Raw genomic sequence first — 20,128 nt, 5'->3', positions numbered from 1 at the left:
TATAGCATGTTTTTTTTGCCACTAAATGTCAGCTCTAATTTGTCAAGTATTAGTATGTTGAATTTAAACACAACTTTTAATTATAATGGGCTGAGATTAGTGTTAAAGTGTGGGTTGCCTTTGTTTATTAAGCTGCCAGGGTGATTTTCCTCTTGAGGTCAAAGGTGAGCGATGCCTGACATGCAGACATTTTAGAGCAGTGTGGTGAAAGCCTGACCTGGGTGGCTTGGAAAGTTTCCAGTCGTCACAAGGACGTTCAGTCTTTATATCTGAGGTGCAGGTTTCTCTTCTGGCTCTTAACAAGGGGCTCCAGTTGTAAGTGACTTGTATAATTTTACACACAGTTACTAACAGGTTTCTATTGTGACATCAGAGAAATTAACAGCAAACAGTATTACAATGAGAAGTTCCGTTAAAAAAAAAAGAAGGTAATTGATAGTTCTGTGATGACAGTGATGCTGTAATGCACATTTGTCTCATCACATTTTACTGTAGTGAATTGTGTAAAGGCAATCCTCTAAACACAAACTATGTGTGGCAATGTTTTGTATAGCTGCTATTTCACAGACATACAACGCTGCTCGTGAAACTTAAGAACCCTAATATCTATATGCATACAATTAATGTTGTTTGCGCCAGAAGCCATTTCAAAGAAAGGGTGTCAATTTCTGTTAACTTCACCTCTTTATTTACTGCTCCGCATTTGAGCCAAGGTACTTTTCTATTCAAAGTATTATTTTTTATTTATGTGTGTTGGGAGCCCTCATACATCTTATGGTGAGAAACTCCACTGTTGATCACTCTGCAGCAACAAAGGAACTCCTAATGCTGCCTCATTCTGTTCTGGTAAAAAAAAAAACATCTGGCTACCCAATTGTGTTTTTTTTTTCTTGATTTATTTTAAATTGTTCAAGACTTCCTGAACACACATGCATCAGTCACTGTCTGGTATTATTGAGAAAAGTATGTTTGTAGCACTTCAAATATTCCGAAATAAGCTTTTTGAACACACAAAAGTAGGACTTTGATTTCGATATGTTGCCATCTTATTTTGAAAACCGGATGTTGTGTGAATCTCCTTTTCAAATAAGTACACTTTTTTTTTTACACCTTATTTTGAAAAACGGATGTGTGTCACGAGGATCTTTCTGATCTGGGTCGTTTGAGAGGGTTTAGCATCAATGTCGGTATACAATGCCAGGTGCACACACACCTCACTGTCTGCTGATTTGACCGCGGAGGTCCGAGAGTCTGCTGCTTTCATGCTCAGGTAAGATAATCTGTGCTGCCACGTCAGCCGAGTGCTTTAAGCTAGCTAAAGTTACGCAACGGGACAGGTGAGAGCTTTCATGTGTGATAACTAAAATGTTATTCAGCCTGCATTACATGCGTCGTTTCATAGCCATGTGCTGCGATGATACAGCAACGTTATACGGTTATACACACAAACGCTTATGGAGTTATACTGTGAACGTATTTTTCTGAACGTTTTATCGAGCGAAAATGTTAGCATAGCTTACCTATACACAGGTGAGCCGAGTACTATAGATGAGACCCACCTACCTGTTTGAGTGTCTCTGGCAGCCTATGGTTTCGACTGACGAGGCACTATGACACAAAGTGTGCATCACTTAACAATACATCACGAGAATTTAGGTTGACCTGTTTTGAATGAGGACTTTGTATGTAGGTTTAAGGTGTTGGGGTTTGCAACTTCCTGAAGTCACAGCCCAAAGTCTTATTAATGCTTGAATGCAACTCACCAACGTTAAAGGGCAAATCCACACTAAAAAAAGGTTGACATTATGTTTGGATGTTTCCTGTAAACGGTATCGTGTCAGACTCCATGAATTGAAGTCATTACATTTTTTTTTATTTTAGACATAATTTCCAAAACTAAAATATCAGGTGTCAATGCTGACACACCCAATGACTTCACACTGCAAGTAATCTTTCACAGAAAGGTGTGGTGGTCAGACTGACTCATATCGCCAGTCGCAGGTGGCGACACCTGGATTATGGGCTATTTGCACCATGTTTTTCCTCTTTGCCTCCCTAAAAGGGATCACAATGCATTGCACAAGTGAGCAGTAATCCGGTCCGACTGCATTTGACTATCACATTGATGTCAGTGTGTGTTCATTGATTAATGTTTTTCCACAACTGCATGTACAGACATGAAGTCATTGGGAGAAGGCAGCTATTCCTGAGTACCCACAATCTAAATGTTAATATGGCTTGTAAGAATAGAGCCATGTCGTAATACTGTAATGTCTTTCCTCTGTCCACTAGTGTCCAGTGGAGCTCGTGAGAGAGACTATCCTGGAATGAGGCTAGAACAGAAGTCCTGATGTTGCTCATCCTGATTGTTGCTTAGAAAAGGGGCAGAGGCATGGCCCTGCAAGCATCTCCATTTCCTAATGGATTTGTTGCCGGCATCCATGCTGTGGGATGGGCATTCATTGTGCCTTGCTTCTGGTTTCTCGATCGTCTCATTGCTTTGTGCAAGTCCACCACCTCAGAGCGAACCCAGCGACTCGAGGAGGAATGCTACCTCCACCCCCTCAAAGTCTTCTTTGGCTTCATTGTATTTTTCATTCTTTTTCTCGTAACAGCCCCTTTGGGCTTCCTGGGATTTATCCTCTGGGCACCTCTTCAGGCTTGCCGCAGGCCCTTTCACTACCACAGAGAGACGTCATCCTCGCCAGAGAAGGAGACGCACAGGGGCTTTGAGTTGGTAGGAAAGGCATCATTTGGATTTTCCACAGCCAACCTATGTCTGTTGCCCGACAGCCTGGCTCGTTTCAACAACCTGGGGCACACCCAGCGCAGGGCGGCTGTGATCGGTCAGCACATTGTGCAGGGTGTGTGTCGACCCAATATCCGCATCTTTGTTGACTCCCCCAGCAGCTGTGGAACTCTCAGCCCCTCCAACAGCATACTTCCCACCGTTAACGCAGCTTCATATGGGGCGACTGATAAAAACGCAAAGCCCCCAGTGAGCCATCGTTCCGATACAGCTGAAGTGCATGTTTCAATCCCGAAATCCAATAGTCACGTTGTCTGTGTGCCATGTGATGACACAGAGGAGCCCGCGACTGACCCCCCTTCGCTCCTTTTAAATATCAATCACAACTCCAACCAGCAGGACCAAGCAGGTCACCGGAGTGCTCCCCGAGCTTTGCTGTCGCAGGGTCTCCGCCAACAGGACGATGTGCCCTGGGAAGTGTCGTCATTGTTTCCAGCCAATGTGGACATACTGTGTCTAGAAGAGGTGTTTGATAAGAGGGCGGCCAAGAAGCTCACCCAAGCACTGAAACCCGTGTTTGGACACATACTGTATGACATTGGCGTGTATGCCTGCCAGCCACCCTGCAGGTGTTCCTCTTTCAAGTTCTTCAACAGTGGCCTGTTCTTAGCCAGCCGGTTCCTTGTGCTTGAGGCCCAGTACCACTGCTTTCCCAACAGCCGCGGAGAAGACGCACTAGCTGCCAAGGGCCTCCTTTCTGCTAAGGTGCGTTGCTTAATATCATGTATTAGGCATCAGTTAATGTAGTTATTCATTTGTGTTGCAGAATTCGTATGAATCATTTTTTGTTACAGAATAAATATATGTAATGCTTGTTTTGTTTTTTTTTCTTTTTTAGGTGCTAATCGGGCAGAATCAGAACAAGAAGAATGTGGTTGGCTATTTTAACTGCACACATCTTCATGCACCTGAGGGCAAGTCAAAGTTTCTGATTTAGACTTGGGTTAATTTATATTAAAAAATTTTTTTTTTTTTAAAGTTGAGTGTTTTCCTTTACGAAAACAAATATAAGAAAGGTTTGTGATGGCTGTGATGTGTTTGCTTTAATCAGGAGAAGGGGAAATTCGCTGTGAGCAGTTAAACCTTGTTACCAAATGGATTGGTGATTTTCAAGCTGCCAACAAACTGCCTGACGAGGACGTTGCTTTTGATGTGCTCTGTGGAGATTTTAACTTTGACAACTGCTCACCTGGTGGGTCTCTGACAATTTGTTTTTTATTTGAATTTCATTCTGATGGCACCTTAACCCAAAAAGACTTCTTTTTTTTGTGTATTCATACATGTTTGTCTAGATGACACCATGGAACAAAATCACTGTCTGTTTGAGGAATATAAAGATCCTTGCAGGGCAGGGCCTGGGAAAGAGAAGCCCTGGGTTATTGGTGCGTACCATTCGAAACCATAACACTACAGCAAATACATGACAAATAATGACAAATCATTTGGTATTTCATTGGTTTGCATCTAAAAGGTACTCTGCTGGAGCAGCCCACATTGTATGAAGATGACATAAACACCCCAGAAAGTCTACAAAGGTACACTCGGTTCCATTTTCTCAAACATCTGTACGGCACAACTGCCATGAAATGATCAGAAGTTCTCACTCTTCTTCTCTGTATCTGTGTAGGACTTTGGAGAGAGAGGATCTGAGAAAGCGGTACATCTCCCCTCCTGTTCCTGCAGAAGACTGCCCCTTGGTTTACCCTGACACTGGCCAGCCGTGGATCGGACGTCGGATCGACTACATCTTATACCGCGAAAACTCCATTTCAAAGCACTGCCGAACAGTATGTGTCCGTGTGACTTTTTACTCTTTCCTCTACCCAAACTTCTCCTTATTCTCTATCGTTTCTGTCTGCTTAAAGTTTCAAGTTACTTTGAGATGCCACAAATATTTTTTTCAACATTTGCATCATAAAAAACATAGTCTCTTTGTCTCCATCCAGGAAATTGAAGAGGTTACCTTCATAACTCAGCTGGCCGGCCTTACGGACCATATTCCTGTGGGCTTGAGACTGAATGTCATTATGGACCCCGCTGATTAATGGTGACTGCCATGAAGGCGGAATCGCGTTCAAACCAAGGGAACAAAATATACAAAAATGCACAGTTATGATCTATACCATCACAACAATGCTTAAGGTACTTGAATTTGTGGTTTCTATGACAATTTGCTGACCAATTAAATTATGCCTCAGGATTTATTGAAATTATTTAATGTTTACAATTTTATATATAATGGCCAGTTAAAGGGAGAGGCATTGCTTTTGTAACATTTTTAGGATTTTTCATTCCGATATTTTTCCTACAGAAATAAATGTATATAATGTTTCACTGTGTGCCTTGCTTTTAATTTCCCATAAATTATGCACATCTAATGTCCTGAGGTCGCTACACTTTTTGATCAAAAGAAGAAAAGTTTATTTTGTGTGTGTGTGTGTACACGTACAGATACATAATGTCTTAAAAGTGACTTAAAGTATAGGGTTCACCGTAAATGTTGAATTGATCATATTGCAGATAACTTTGAAGTACGACAAAGAATATTCCGTGAAACAGGTTCCCTAAATGCATCCAATCGTTTGGACAACTGTTGTCTTTAGTCTGTTTAATAGTCTCTCGTTTTGTCAAGATAGAAAGTCCTCTTCTTCCTGCTCCTCTTCAGACGGTCCGTACATCTCCAGTCTGCATGCCCTTCTTTACTGCACCTCACATTCCTGAGTTTGTTCTCTACTTTCGACCTCACTTGCATTAAACCTTTAAATAATTCCATCTGCTCAACTCACCCATTACATTCAGTGTTATTCATTAATATGCTGGCGTAATAAATTCAGTGTCAATTCTTTGTCTTGACCTTTAACCTGTAAACACATTGTAATACACAGTAGCTACCACTAGGAGTGCTAGTGCTCTGTGCACTTGTGTTCCATTCGTCAATTTGATGTAATGTCTTGTTCTTGCCACATGGGGGCTTCATTGATGACACATTTAGGTAAACGGAACAAAGATGTGTTTGGCCATGCAGGTAGTTTCATGTTGTGTGACTCAGAGAACTAAGCATAATATTTTGTCACTTCACTTGGCTACAGAACTTAAAAAAAATGGCACATTTTTATCTCCACGGTCTCCTTGTATTCATTCTGTTAGTAGTCTCATCCGAATGCAGAGGTAAGTAAGTCACTGAATTATTACTTTACCTCATTTAAAATGTTTTTTTTTATGTCAGTATACTGAAGAAGCAACAACTGTGACTTTTATTTAACTTAAAAGGTGGCATACACACACTTATTTAATTATGGCGGTAAAGCTATATATTATCATCTGCTGTTAATTGTAAAATCTTGAATTATGTGCCTTATACTTAGATGCTATCTTAATCCCAATAGTCAATATACTCTGGCTCTTATTCTTAAAGACATTCTTTATCATTTTAAAGACACCTCACCAGCGATTGAGACTGTGTTTGCCTCTAAAGAAGAAGATGTAGTTTTCCCCTGCTTTGATTCGTATGAAAAGGATCAAAAGGGCTGCTCCAGAGTCAGGTTGATTAAGTACGCCACAGATGCCAACCAGATGGAGGTTATCCTTGCCAGGCCAAAAACTCCAAATTTCCACGATGCTAAGCGTGTGAAATGGGAGGCTGATGGAAATGAACGAGTGTCTCTTTCTCTGACAAACACAAAACTATCTGACGAGGGACTGTATGGATGTGAAATCTGGCAAGGCTGGGACCGTATTCATGTCAAAAACATTTCTTTAAAAGTGAAAGGTAAGATGACACATTGTATTCTCCTCATTTTCACTCTTTTATTCAAAGAAATCGTACTCATTTATGACACAAATCTCACTTGTTTCAGACTGCAAAACCCTTCAAGCAGTGAAGGCAGCTCTCAGCACACCCGTCAACCTGAACTGTCCAGTGGACATAACACCAGGACAACAAGGACCCCAACAAATCTTCTGGCTATTGCTGACAGGAGGCAACCCTGATTCGCTTAACTCGACAAGGGTCAAAATGAATGGGACATCTTTAGCCATCCAGTCTGTGAATTACATTGACAGTGCTTGGTACAGATGTGAGTACAATCTTGGACAAACTCGGCGCTGTTTTGACATTAATCTGAGCATCCAAGGTAAGATTTTAAACTCTCTTGTATCATCACTGACAACAAATGACAATATGCATAACTCATCAGTATTGTGATGTTGTATTTGCTTAGATTTGTTTCCTGTCTTACGCAGGATGGACAAACAGTGAGGTTATTGGGGAAACCAAGAAGGAGGGAAGCAGAGGAGCATTTATTGCTGTTGTTGTGCCTTCAGTCATTATGGGGATTGTCATAATGGTCGCACTGATAGGACTATTCATTTACTGCAGGCGTAACGCCCAGAGAGTTACACTGCAAACCCAGAGGCACACACCAGGTTTGATCTTCATTAATCTGGATGAGCAATGCAGTGTCGTGGCACGTTAGAAATACGTTGTCTTCTCTTGTTGTTAAGGTACTCTTACGGATGTTTATGAGATTGTGAATCCTACATCTTTGGAGGGTGAGCAGCATATTTTACTCTCTCACTATCTTCTTTAATCCAGCGACTGCGACCTTTCATTACCACTTCACTGATAAGCTTTCAACTTTATCTCACAGACCCTACAAACCAAGACAACTGTCTATACCAGAAATTCCTGGATGAAAGCATGTGTACTTGTAAGTAGTAGTATTATAAAATTACAACTGCTATTATAGTCATATTTAATTAAATAACAAATTCTTCTCCGTCATTACAGTCAAGTATTAAGTGATATTCAGTCTGCTCAAGACAAAGAAGAAGATCTTTCCTCGTAAAATAAAGGTTCTTACTGTATAATCTTGTAAAAACATGTAACATGAACTCACCTGCAAAGTGATGGAGATTTATATGGATCAACATAGAAAATTCTAACCTGTTTTTACTTTGACTGTTCAAAACAGTCCTTCCTTATATGTTTGTCTTCATCAGCATCTCATCAACGTTGCTATTTTAAAAGAACTGGAGCTGAGTTTACAGTGTAATCTTTCTATGAAATCTGTTATTTAATTGTATTAAATATCTATAGATGATGAAAGATCATGAGGATGAAGATGTTATACACACTGATACTGTTCTGCTTTCTACAACAAAATGTTCCATTTGAAACTGACTTTAAATAAAATATTTTGAGTGTATTGATGGTTGAAAGCAAAGTTAAAAGACACTTTTATTTAGTCCAAGCCTGAAATACATCATAGAAACTCTGTCTGTGTTGTTGTAATTCCTCAACATTTGTATCCTGAATAAAAGAAAACATCAGCCATTCGGGTATTATTTCATTCTTATAGAGGCTCTGGAAACATTCTCACACAATAGCTGCACAATAGGTTGTATAGCTTCTTAACCACTTACACCACCTGCATCTTTGTGGTGCTTCCTTCTAGTATACATGTAGGGTCCTCCTGACAGATCATAGGTCAGTGTTCTTTCACTTCACTCTGACACTCACTCCAAGAGAGGAAGTGGCACTGCAAGAGAGGGTGAAGGGAGCACTTGTTACAGTTTGTCCATGTTAAACCACATCGATCATTTGGAGTGCTCCAAAGTGGACTTTAGTACTTTTCATTGCTGTTGTAAAGCTGATAGCTTTAACGGGGTCCGCTTGCATTTCCATTTTCTGTGAGGGTCTGTCAATTTCTTTTTGTGATGATCAACTGAGAGAAGCATTTACAGGGATTTTCCAAGTTTAATCTGTTCCCATTTAAAGGTGTACAGTTCTGTAGCGGGCCGAGTCTGAGGGCGTTAAGACTCACTGCAGCACGTTCAGTCTTTATCCACTAGGTGGTGCTGTCAGTCTCTATGACAGATATTCATCTTGTACAATGACTAATAATTGAGCAGTTTCAGTGTATGGTAACTTGTACAAACCCTATCTATCCATGTAGGTTTACCTAAACAGTGTTCACTCCATCTTTGTAACTTCCCACCCAACACTGGTGATGTTGAGGCTTATTATGTTCATGCAATTTGCAATTTGCTTTTTATACAAGAAATGTAACAAAAAAACAATAGAGATCTGGGCTAGTTTACATGTTATTTAGAGATAATTGTATAAATTAAGTTTTAAGAACCAATTAACAGACTATTTTATCTGGATATCCAACATTTCTGGCAAATGAAAGGAAGTATTGATGAAAAACATACACGTGGATGTTCTGTAATTCTTTTTTTTTTTCAGGTTAAACAAAAAATTGTTTATTTGCACATACATTGACAGTGTTTCAGCAGCAAGTAAGCAGTACACCTTCTGTAGTTCAGGGATTAGTCACAGGCCTCAGACGTGCTGTAACTGTGTAGGACTTCACCTTGAGTACAACACTCGCAACTCCTCTCAGGTCGGGCAGAGAGGCCTCGCTCTCAGGGGGGATGAAGTGGAAATCTCTCAGCAAGTAGGCAGTGAAGAGAAAGAGCTCCATTTTGGCAACAGACTCTCCCAGGCAGAGCCGAGCACCCCCTCCGAAAGGGATCAGGGCTCGGGTGGAGCTTCCTCCTCCTTCCAGAAAGCGCTCTGAGAGCCAGAGAGTATAGCTACTTTATTTGAGATCTGCGGAGCAAGTGAAAAGGAATGCACTTCACCTCACAGTCAGCGCTGTACCTGGTTTGAAGCTGTATGGGTCGGACCAAACTGCAGGATCATGGTGTGCCCCAAAAAGGTTGGGAATGATGACTGTGTTCTTAGGGATGAAGTAACCTGCAATACTACACATGGGTGGGGGTTATACATTTTCCCTCATGCAAAGTTTGTGTGTACCTACTGACTGCCAGACCCGATACCAACAGCACTATATCAATACAGCAAACTTTATAGACATAAACAATATGTAACAAATTCTAGTTTATGTTTTTAGTCATGATGTTGTTGGTTTACAAGAAGCAAACATTTATCAGAGCAGAGGTTCATTCGGTTCTTTTCTTTTCCAGTGTTGACATGTATGCTTTTTTGCATTAATTATTTAAAGCAAGAGTTTGACATTTTTCTAAAGAAATGATTTCTTTACAGCTATCTTCAAAGTAGGTATTTGCATCAAAGCAGTGCTAAATGTGTAATATTTCACAATTCACCGTGCTTCCAGCAAACATGATGAATGCCATTCTGGACAAACGGAGGTTTGTGTTCCAAGTTTTGTAAACTGGTCTGTATTGTACCAACCAGTACATCTTCTAGACAAGTGGAAGTTAGCCGATAATCTTCAAATTGGTTCATTCTAAGGTCATACAGCCATTCAGCTGACCTGCTGTCTCTGATGGCTCTGTGTGGCACCGCCAACGGGGCGACCGGCCTGAGTCTGAGCACCTCGTTGATCAGAGAGCACAGGACAGGAAGTCGGTGTCGGTCACTGTACTTGGGGTATCGTCCCTCTAGCACTGTGCACAACTCCTCATACACTTTGGCCTGCACCTGAAGATTAAAGTGAAATTGGAGAGAGACGCTGAGATAAACCTTCAGGGTTTGTAAATCTGTTGTTTTCTCGGAAATGATGTGCCCTGCCTCTGGCCTGTGGAGGAGGAAGGCCACAGTCCAGTTCAGCCAGGCTGCCGTGGTCTCAGTTCCACCGATGAGAAGATCCACAGTGGCCATGTGAACATGAATATCTGTCAGGTGCTGGAAACATGAATACACATCATTTAGTACAGACATGCTGCTTACTGTATACTAAATGTGTAATTCCAGTATTAGTCTTGAATGACATTAGATTTACTCCCAATGCATTTCACAACCTTCCCTCTGTATTTACTCTTTGAGGTACTTACCACTTTGTGATCTGTGTTGTGATGTTTGTCAATCCCCTGGAGGAGTGATCCTGTAATGGCGTCCTCATTTTTATTGTCTTCTGACTGCACAGACAACAAAGCAACAGCTGATTAAAATTGGCACATCAGGAAATGGGATTTTGGCAGCTGAAGTTAACAAATCCACAAACAACGGTACATACATGAGATCTTACAAAGTCATCCCTTCTGAGACATGCTTTTTGTTTACCTGTGAGTAGAGCAATCTAGGATAATTTGATCTCTTTATTCTTTGGCGTTTTCTTTTCTTTTTTTTTTTACCAACCTTGTAATTGTTGAGGTGCTCTCTTATAATTTCATCTCTCTTGGCGACTTCTTTCAGGAGACGGGCAAATACAGGATTGGGTAATTTCTTTAAGAAAACAAAAACAATGTGAATGAAATGTCATTCTACGGATGTTTGCTCGTCTATGCTGTAATCTATGGCCAAGACAGTGAATATTAACTGACTCTGAGAAGTGGGAATGAGTCCAGAGCAGAAATCCAGGACGAGCCCCACAGAGCAACAATCTCATTCAGACAGCTGTGCAGCTGCTGCAGCTCCGAAGAACTTTTCTCATACTAGAAAACACAGATATTCATATTTTAACATCATTGCAATGACGTGCACTGTCCAATAGCAGAATAGTACATTATGATTGCACGAACATAACGCCAGCTTCTCAGAAGAGCAACATGAACGGTGACTTTGCCCAAGTCCCCAAGATAAACAGCAAACAAGCTCAGCTGTCGATTGATGAAAAGCATATTTTGCAATCCATCTTTGACACTGACAGATACTCACTTCTTTTCCAAACGCCAAAGTGGTGATGACATTACTGGCTGCCACTGTGAAATCCTTCGAGAGGTCCACGGCACTGCCTTGATAGCCCACCAAAACCTGAACAGTGAACCACCCACACATATTTAGTCTATTTTTTTAAGATTAGGCACGGTATAATTCACTGACGTTGATTTTGTCCCGCTTGTGTTGGGTTGTACCTCTCTTAGATGCAGTGCCTGTCTCTCGATCACCTCGTGCAATGATTTCTGACAGCAACGCTGCAAAGCACTATGGACAAGCCGACGATGTGCCCTCCACTCCTCATTATAGTCCCCCAAAGAGATAGTGTGCCCTCCCCCAGACACAATATCACCTGATGCATACAGTACAGGTGATAAGGACATAGAAATGATGCAAACTATTGCAGCAAAATCCGTTTGAGTTGTTTACCTGTGTATGAAACTGGTCTCCCAGCAAAGTCTGACCATTTTTTCACTAGTGCTTCTTTTATGACTTCACTGCTATTAAGTACCACAATGGCTGAAAAAACAAAACAACACAAAACAAGGTGTTGTACTATCTCCAAAATAGTATTTTTTTTAGTCAGTGTTTGATATAACAACGTCTATAGAACTGCAATGGGATGATTACTTGTGTTTCCACATTTCAGGCGGTAGATGTTTCCGTACCGCTGTGCCAGATTGGTCAGGTGGATGGGCAGATGCTCATGCGTCAGCTCCATCATGTTGCCTATAAGAAAGAGGCTGCGAGGACCCGGGAGGCAAGGAGACGAGGAGCGGAGCAGGAAGCGACAGAGATACTGCAGCAGTCCAGATTCACCTACTGGAGGAAGATGTTAAGTTAAGAAAGACAAAAACAGAGAGATAATGAACACTTATCATATAAATTCACTCGTTTCCATTTGTCGAGTAAATGTCCCGTTCATTCATCATTATATTTTTAATCCAAATATAACACTTGATCGTACAAGCAACATATTTAAATATACAAATAGATCATTACCTGTGGACTTACTTCCTTTGTGGTCTTCCTGTATAGATTTGTCTCTCTGACCAGAAATGCATATTAATACCATCAACAGCACCACAACTAGGAACACAGCTCCCACGGTGATAAATGATATTTCTAATGCCATTTTGTGACTTCTCGCTGGTGTCCCCCTTCAGAAAGTTGGTAAGCACACTGCTTGCCCCATTTATAGTCTCCTCATCTATCTCTTGGCTTGTCGGCTTGTTTTCACTCAAATCAAGGATGTCTAAACATTTTGTAGGACAACATATCTGACAATAAGATGAATGCACCACATACACACGGCCAGGACTTGCTGAAGGGTATGATAACAGTTCACAGTTGACATGACAGTCAGTCGTGGTTTTTCTTGACAGAACAAGGAATGGGGAAACAGTTTTTTTTCATCAAAGGATTTGAGTGCTTTAATTCACTGTAACAAAACCAAAGAGTCAACACTTCAGACCTACATCAGCCACATTTATTCCAATGGAGTGAGACAGTGCATATTCAATTACAGTAGTAGTGGGGTGGCATACTATGATGGTGCACAAGAACGTATTGGAGTCAATACAAAACTGTGTTGAAATGAATGGGTCAGGCAGAATATTAGAACAAGATACAAAAAAAAGTTGCAAAAGACATTTCTCCTCTCTTTTGGTATATTTCCAGAAAAATACAGAAAACAAACGTTGCTCATTGAATCAAATGTACTGATAGCTGTTGTTATAGCTACTGAAACCACTGTACATGCAATTTCATTTTAAAATTGAAAAGTGACATGCATCAACTGTGAGATTCACTGTCTTCTGGATTTCTGGAGCTTTTAATTATCTGTCACAAATAATTGAAGGACGACTGACGTAATCTTAGCCATGAGTTGCAGGAGAGAACCTGGACGGTCTGAACTTCATCTCAACGAAGGGAATGGAGGAGTCTTTGCCTTTCCAGTCTATCCAGACTACTCCCTGATTCAAAACAGAGACACAGAAGTGATGCTATTTAGTTAGTGTGTTGTATAAAAGAAGATAAAAGTGTTAAATGTCCCAGAGAGGTGAATTGTACCTGATTATTACTGCTGATGCCATATAGGCCATTGAGGTTGGCCTTGTAGCAGTTCTTGTACCACCAGCCTCCCATGTAGGCCCTGGCACAGTGGATCCCCAGAGGATCGGTGTCCTTGTCCCGGGCTGAGAATGGGCGTCCATTGTGGTACCTCATGGAGTCACCTGGACGGAGAAATAGTCACATTGATGTATGAATTGTCAGACCTTTACCGTAACGTAGTATGAACGGCTCATTTATAGTAGAGATTTCACCTGCAGTTCCAGTGTAGCCAGACACTGCAAGAGTATAGTGCCTCTCCATTGACTCAACGGAGAAGTTTGCGTAGTGAGCGTAGGCGGTATCATTCCCAGATCGCATGTCCACTCGCAGACTCACAGGGCCGACACTGGTCAGGTTGTGAAGCAGATTGTTTCCTAATAGTGATAGAAATTTAAAATGAACAGATCAGGCCAGTTTATTTAAAGTATGTTTTATGCAGATGTGACGGTAGTAGAATTAGCTTCAACTGCACCGAGCCAGAAGTCTTCGCTGAGGTTTCCAAAGCCGGCACCGTATTCACTCCATGTTCTGTAGAAATCTGTCTTCCCGTTCATCCTCCTCTGGAACACCTACAAACACACATCAGGTTGGCGTCCATTATCCAATACAATACTGGCATTTCCTCTGCACAACTATTTCAAATTACAGCAGTTTGTCTTACCGTCCAGCCGCCTCCATCAGTCTCCATGTCACAGTAGACTCTGGCTGCTTGCCCCTCTTTTCCTTGCGGGTAGATATCCAGCTCTCCTGACTGCAGAGCTCCGTTCAGCAGCTCCTGAGAGCACTCAGTGGGGTAAGGGAAACGCAGTTTGCCTAAAGGATGAAAAAGAAGAAGAATATATTTGTTGTGTTCAAAGTATTGGTCGGACAGAATATTGAGCGAACACAGTGTTACATGATATACAACACCTGTAATGAATTCTGTGGTGACAACAGATGTGTATTGTCCATCTCTCTCGCCTTGTACCAGAACAATATACCGTGACATTGGCAACAGCCCTGTCAACTTATACTCTGTAATGGACTGGTCCAGGATCACCTCCTAATGTATACACAGAAAAACACACACATTTAGGCCAGTCTGTAAATGTTGTGACTCTCTTTGGACTGTATGTGATATGAATGAGGAAATAGGAATCACCTTTGTCTCCTCTCCTGCCACCTGGTAGATCAGCCTGTAGCTGTAATAAACAACAGTGGACGTTCTCCATGCTATCACAGCAGAACGGGTACCAACCTCACTGGCTTTCACCACTGAGGGACACAAAAATGTAGTGAGTTCACACACTTTACGCACAAGCTCTGTATTTGACCGCAATCTTTGCTCACCATTAGCGGTTGTAAATGTAGTTGAGATGACCATGCTCTGCAGACTGTCCTTCTGGCTCAGGACCTTGACCGTGTACAGGGTGCCTCTCTGCAGGCCTCTCAGCTGGTGCTCCACAGAGTTTCCAGACAGCATCACAGTCACTGTCACATTCGGAGCTGGGGCAAGAAGAAGAATTGATAAAGTAGCGTAGCATAGTTGTTAACGCTTTGTCGTTGGTTATTAAGTTGATGCCACACTTACTCTTGGAGGACTCGTAGCTGATGATGAACCGGTCTACCTTCCCCAGACTGGGTGTCCATTGCAGCACAGCTCTAGTATCTGTCACGTTGACAACTTGCAGATGCGTTGGAGGACCGGGCACTGCAGTGAAGACAGAATCCGTAGTGTGTTGCTTGTGGTTTTTCACACATTAAGAGAAAACAAGTTGATGTAGATGATAATAAGCTAATCTAACTGTGTACCTGTGGTCATGAGGGATGAGAGCGCATCACTCTGGGCTTTGCCATGTGTGGTAGTTACAGTGATAATGTAGGAGGATCCAGCAGACAGCTTGGACAGAACCACATAAGATTGCTGCGACTCCACTGTCACAAAGCGGCTCTCCCCTGGCAGGATAATACATCACACATATCACCCTGACAGAATCAATGCAGAACCAATTGAAATGAAACACACTAACTGATATGAAGCAAGAGGATTTTGTCCTCAGATGCAGTGTAGAGGCAGGCCTGAAACAAACCTGTGACGATGTTGGTGAACATGACCCTGAAGCCAGAGAATGTTGTCTTTGGTTTGGACCAGGAAACAGTGATAGAAGACTCTGTTACATTGCTGAAAACCATCTCTGTGGCTGGCTCAGGACCTGGTTCGAGAAATCAAGGAGATTTGTGTTCACCTTTTGCTAATCGCAGTACTAATTGTGTTCCTGGAAGTTGCGGAGAATACATGCTTTTATTAAAAATGTAGCGCAACTTGACTTACCTGTAATCGCAGTTGCTCTATGAATCTTTGATCTCCTCTCGGCTGCAGTGCCATACACATACAGGACGTAGCCTATGTTTGCCCTCAGGTTGCTGAACTCCACAGAGCGCACGTTGCCAGGGACTACCATAAAGATCCTCTTTGTTTCAGCTTTACCTTTAGATTTGGCAGTCGTGTTGGTGCTCTCACTCTGTACGTGGACTTCAGTTGTGTTCTTAACTGTGGAGGCCTTGTCTCCACCAAGAGCTTCGTCTTCAAACTCCTCTTGGTCATCTTGGTCCCCCCCTGTCCCTGGCTCTCTTCGGATCACCGTGAAGTTCTTGAACATCCCTTGTGGTGCTGACCACGTGACAGTGAAGCTGTAGGAGGAGATGTTCACAACCTTCACAGAACCTAATCCAGTTGCTCCCATCCTTCTCACGCTCCCAGAACCGTGGGCGGTTGTTTTATTCTGCAGAACTTGAGTCTCGACTGACGTTACTGCAATGGTTGAATTAACAAGGTACTGACTCCGCTGTGCAAGCTTGTCTTTCCCGATTTTTCCAGTTTCAGTGTTTCTGTTGTTAACAGATTGCACATTTGTAGTATCTGCCTTTACCTTGTTGCTGCGTTTATTTCCAGATGATTGAGTAACATTTTTTTCAGCCAGTTTGGATTGCTCCAAGTTCTCCTTTCCTGTCCTGGTTTTGTTGGTCCCCTCGACTTTTGTCAGAATGGTCAAAATTTTTGCCGTGCCATTAGATTTCCTCACATGACTCTGGGTTACATTGGTTTGAGGTTCGTCTTTTAGTTGGTCAGATCTAGGATGTGTTTTACTGGCAGTTCCTTCCTTAACAAGTTTGATGTCAATTTTTTGAATGACCTTTTTAGACAGGATTGTTGTTTTGCCTTTACGAGCCTCCTCCTGCTTTCTTCCCTCATGTTTCAACAGAACTTGACCAACAGTTGGGCGACTGGTCTTTGCGGCACTCGAAGAGCCTTTTGTAGTAATTTTCTTCACAGAGGCTTCTTGTTTTGTTTGTGTCTTAACAAGGCCTGCTTTAGCATTAGTTGACACTATGGGTTTGGTGTCAGTTTCTTTGGCGTCAGACCCTTTTTTCTGCTCCTTCTTCTTGAAGAGTGTGTGCTCTACTTTGGTGGTTTTCTCCTGCATGGTTTCCTTGTCTTTGTTCACCTGCAGGGTCACTGTTTCCCCGGTTGCCTTGACTTTTCCTTTGGCGGTTTCTGAAATGGTAGAGTACAAGTTACGTTTGAAGTATTAATGAGATATTAGTTGAAGTACAAGTAAAGGATAACTCTCTCTCACTTAAAGACACATGTCTTTAATCACATCCGAAAAACAGTGCAGATTTTCACTTACTTTTATGACACTCAGCTCCTGGTGCACACTTACTGCAGTCTGGACCCACGAATCCCTGTTGGCAGATACATTTCCCCTTCTCACATTCCCCATTGCCACTGCAGTCATTTTGACAACTTGCAGAACATGTACCTGGGCAGCAAGAGAAATATACAAAATTACTAAATCCACATCCCTGTGTCAAATATAATAATCTGGAGAATATGACAGAATTATACATTTCTCTCTCAAGAAGGACATCTCTTTTTCCAGTCGGGCCACACGTCCTTTCAGCGCAGACATGTCGGCCTCACACCCCCCAGTGCATCCACCGGACAACAAGCTGATCTTATGCGTCATCACCAGAGGAGTGCCAGGCTTCAGCTTCAGCTCGTGCTCCTTGGCGTTGGCGCTGGAATCGCAGCCATTACTGATGACCACCTTAATCGGTTGTGCGGGGCCCGCCTCTTCTTTGGTGGTGGTGGCGATGGGAGCTTTGATGACAGCGCTCCGCTTTTCAGAGGATGTGACTTTATCTTTGTCGGCTGCAGAACCACCAGGTGTGGCGGTCTTTGCTGGAGTCGACGGAGCAATTTGAACCACTGTGGGGGCGTGCTTGTCTTTAGTGGAGGGAGATTTAGCTACAAGAGTCTGATTCAAAGAAGCTGTGGGCTTGTTTTTGGTGGTTTTAACCCCAGTGGCGGGAGCAGACTTTGGGGATGTTGACTGAACATTTGAAGCTCCATTGGAGGCAGGCTTGGCTTTGGTAGCCTTCACTTCACTGACAGCAGAAGCCTTTACTATTGGAGTGGATAAAATTGTCTGATTGACTGTGTTTGGCTTTGGGGTTGGGCGAATGGTCTGTTTGGCAAGGGCAGAAGTGGTTTTTGGTTTTGACAGGGTGAAAACAGCATTGGGTTTGGATGCGTCATTTCCGGTGGAGTTTCTCCTCTCATTGGTTGGTGATTGGAAAGAGGGAAATGGGGTGAGAAGGAGGAGAAGTCCCAGAGTAAACAGCATTTTGAGCCAGAAGCAGCAGCCAAAACTGGAATTGCTTTTGGTGGATCTGTATGTAAGTTACTGTAGAATTATAAACTCCTTCCTCTGTATTTCTATCACCACTTTATGCCAGGTTTCTCCTAGAAATGAAAAAAATATGAAAGAGCACAGTTGTAAACAAATTGGATGCTGACATTTAATTCCAAATTTTATTTTTTCTCCAAGAAAAGCTTTGCTGTGCACATGGCCTTTCCCCCCAGTTTCACATATAGAGTTCCTATTCACATTTTGATGCTGCCTTTTACAAACTCCTGGCTATGAAGACACTACACTACCTCGCTCAAAAGGGACATTGCTAAGGCAAGGGGCAGCATCACTTACTTTTTCAATTCAGTTTGAGAAACTTATTTCAAGACAACCTTCTATCTGACATTCGAGAAGGTTCACTGTGCAAAATAATTTGTGGACTGATGCATAAAAGCATATCAGAATATTTCTAAGATGCTTTTTTTTTGCATCAGACTACATATAGCTGTTTCTTTTATATGAACCTGTTTATTGAACTGTCTTAATTTAAATTGACGCACCAGTGCAAGACATTGGAAACAAATAGAGAAAGCATCTTGAAACAAATATATTACTGAGCAGAAATATCAAACTAAACACAATATTCTTAAACAAATATTTAACCTTTTTTACCTGTGTCTACTGGAAGAAAAAAACTATTATAGAAGGAAGAATTGCAGCAGTGTTCAAATCAGCCAAAGTCAAAATCTAAATGAGTTGATTCTGAACAGGAAGGAATAAGGTGACTTCAGCAGGAAGTGTCGAGAGTCTGCTGGAGGGACTATGCAGAGAGGCAACAGAGCATCACTGTATAGAACTGTGGGACACTGTATGTCTTTCACTATACAGAAGGTTACATAATCCTCTGCACCCACAACTCGTAAAACCACTGAAAGAAATAGGCCTAGTCTTTGGTTTCAAACTGCAGAAAATCCAATAAATCATGAAGCATGTAAACAAATTAGGAGGCTTTGCTACACAGCAAGGCAACTTGTTTATGTTGCATTGGAGTTCATGGAATAACTGCATAATTGGCTCAAGTATAGATTGAGTTAACGGACACTTTTTACTTATAGATTATAAAATGTCATACTAGCACAGTTTTGATTTTGACAGAATGAAAAATAATTAAAACTAATACAAATTATTGAGGTAACTGATAGCAGGTAAATAACAATACCAAAATGTATGTGCACCCTGAAAGTTACACATCATGTTCACCAATTACGGCAACAACTACAGTGTAACTATTTTAGTCTTTTTAGCAATTAAAACACATTTTTATACAACAACATGACCTTTTTCCACAATTGTACTTATTCAAAACCCTGAGAATTAATTCAGCCATGTAAAAGGATTTCAATGGACACCAAAACAGGATATGAGTCCATTCAATAAAATTGTTACCACTTTGATTCCATAATAAATACCATTAAAAAATGAACTCACCAGAGTAATGATTTAGTTCTTTGCTTTATCTCTTTCTTTGTGTTTCTCCCTCCATCTGGCTGGAAAAGCTCACCCAAATAGCTAGATATGCTCAGGGAGGAGAGAGGTGAGAGAAAGGACCACCACTAGAAAGAAGGAGAGTGATAGTCAGCTCCTACTTAAGGACCCCCCCCCCCCTCCCCTTCCTTCCTCCACGCCTTAGTGGTCCCACTCTCTCAAACACTATGGAAATATTTGTATTGGACCAAAAAGTATGGCATTTTTGCAGATTTTGTCTCTATGTCTTTATATATTTGAATGGCAAGAATTTAGCCTCAGTCGTTGATCATATGACGAATGAATAGTTTGTTGTGTGTAATATAATGTAATCAGACTTTTGCTCTGAAACTATTC

The 20,128-nt window shown here is 41.7% G+C and overlaps 2 protein-coding genes and 1 pseudogene across 2 annotated transcripts; 1 reads left to right on the top strand and 2 right to left on the bottom strand.

Annotated features, from left to right (window-relative positions):
• The first annotated feature begins 1,133 nt into the window (after window positions 1-1,133).
• smpd5 (sphingomyelin phosphodiesterase 5) lies at window positions 1,134-5,093 on the top strand. The gene is made up of 8 exons (XM_068570106.1): window positions 1,134-1,270; window positions 2,293-3,514; window positions 3,648-3,723; window positions 3,861-4,001; window positions 4,102-4,191; window positions 4,281-4,344; window positions 4,437-4,596; window positions 4,756-5,093. The coding sequence occupies exons 2-8, from the start codon at window positions 2,393-2,395 to the stop codon at window positions 4,852-4,854; spliced, it is 1,752 nt and encodes a 583-aa protein (XP_068426207.1). The 5' UTR covers window positions 1,134-1,270; window positions 2,293-2,392; the 3' UTR covers window positions 4,855-5,093.
• Window positions 5,094-9,135: 4,042 nt separating this feature from the next.
• cyp21a2 (cytochrome P450, family 21, subfamily A, polypeptide 2) lies at window positions 9,136-12,591 on the bottom strand. Its single transcript, XM_068570514.1, has 12 exons — window positions 12,459-12,591; window positions 12,087-12,278; window positions 11,886-11,975; window positions 11,654-11,808; window positions 11,457-11,552; window positions 11,123-11,233; window positions 10,938-11,024; window positions 10,634-10,717; window positions 10,371-10,484; window positions 10,114-10,280; window positions 9,477-9,580; window positions 9,136-9,389 (listed from the first exon to the last, which is right to left on the bottom strand). Exons 1-12 carry the CDS (start codon window positions 12,589-12,591, stop codon window positions 9,136-9,138), a joined length of 1,587 nt encoding a protein of 528 aa, XP_068426615.1.
• A 742-nt stretch (window positions 12,592-13,333) lies between these two features.
• LOC137781707 (tenascin-like) lies at window positions 13,334-17,581 on the bottom strand (annotated as a pseudogene).
• Between the last annotated feature and the right edge of the window lie 2,547 nt (window positions 17,582-20,128).

The sequence above is a fragment of the Clinocottus analis genome, unplaced genomic scaffold (genome assembly GCF_023055335.1).
Source record: "Clinocottus analis isolate CAN_PGR_092001 unplaced genomic scaffold, fCliAna1.0.p SCAF_9, whole genome shotgun sequence".
Classification (NCBI taxonomy): domain Eukaryota; kingdom Metazoa; phylum Chordata; class Actinopteri; order Perciformes; family Cottidae; genus Clinocottus; species Clinocottus analis.
Note: the sequence above shows the minus strand (reverse complement) of the source record. Positions and strands in the feature narration are given on the sequence as shown.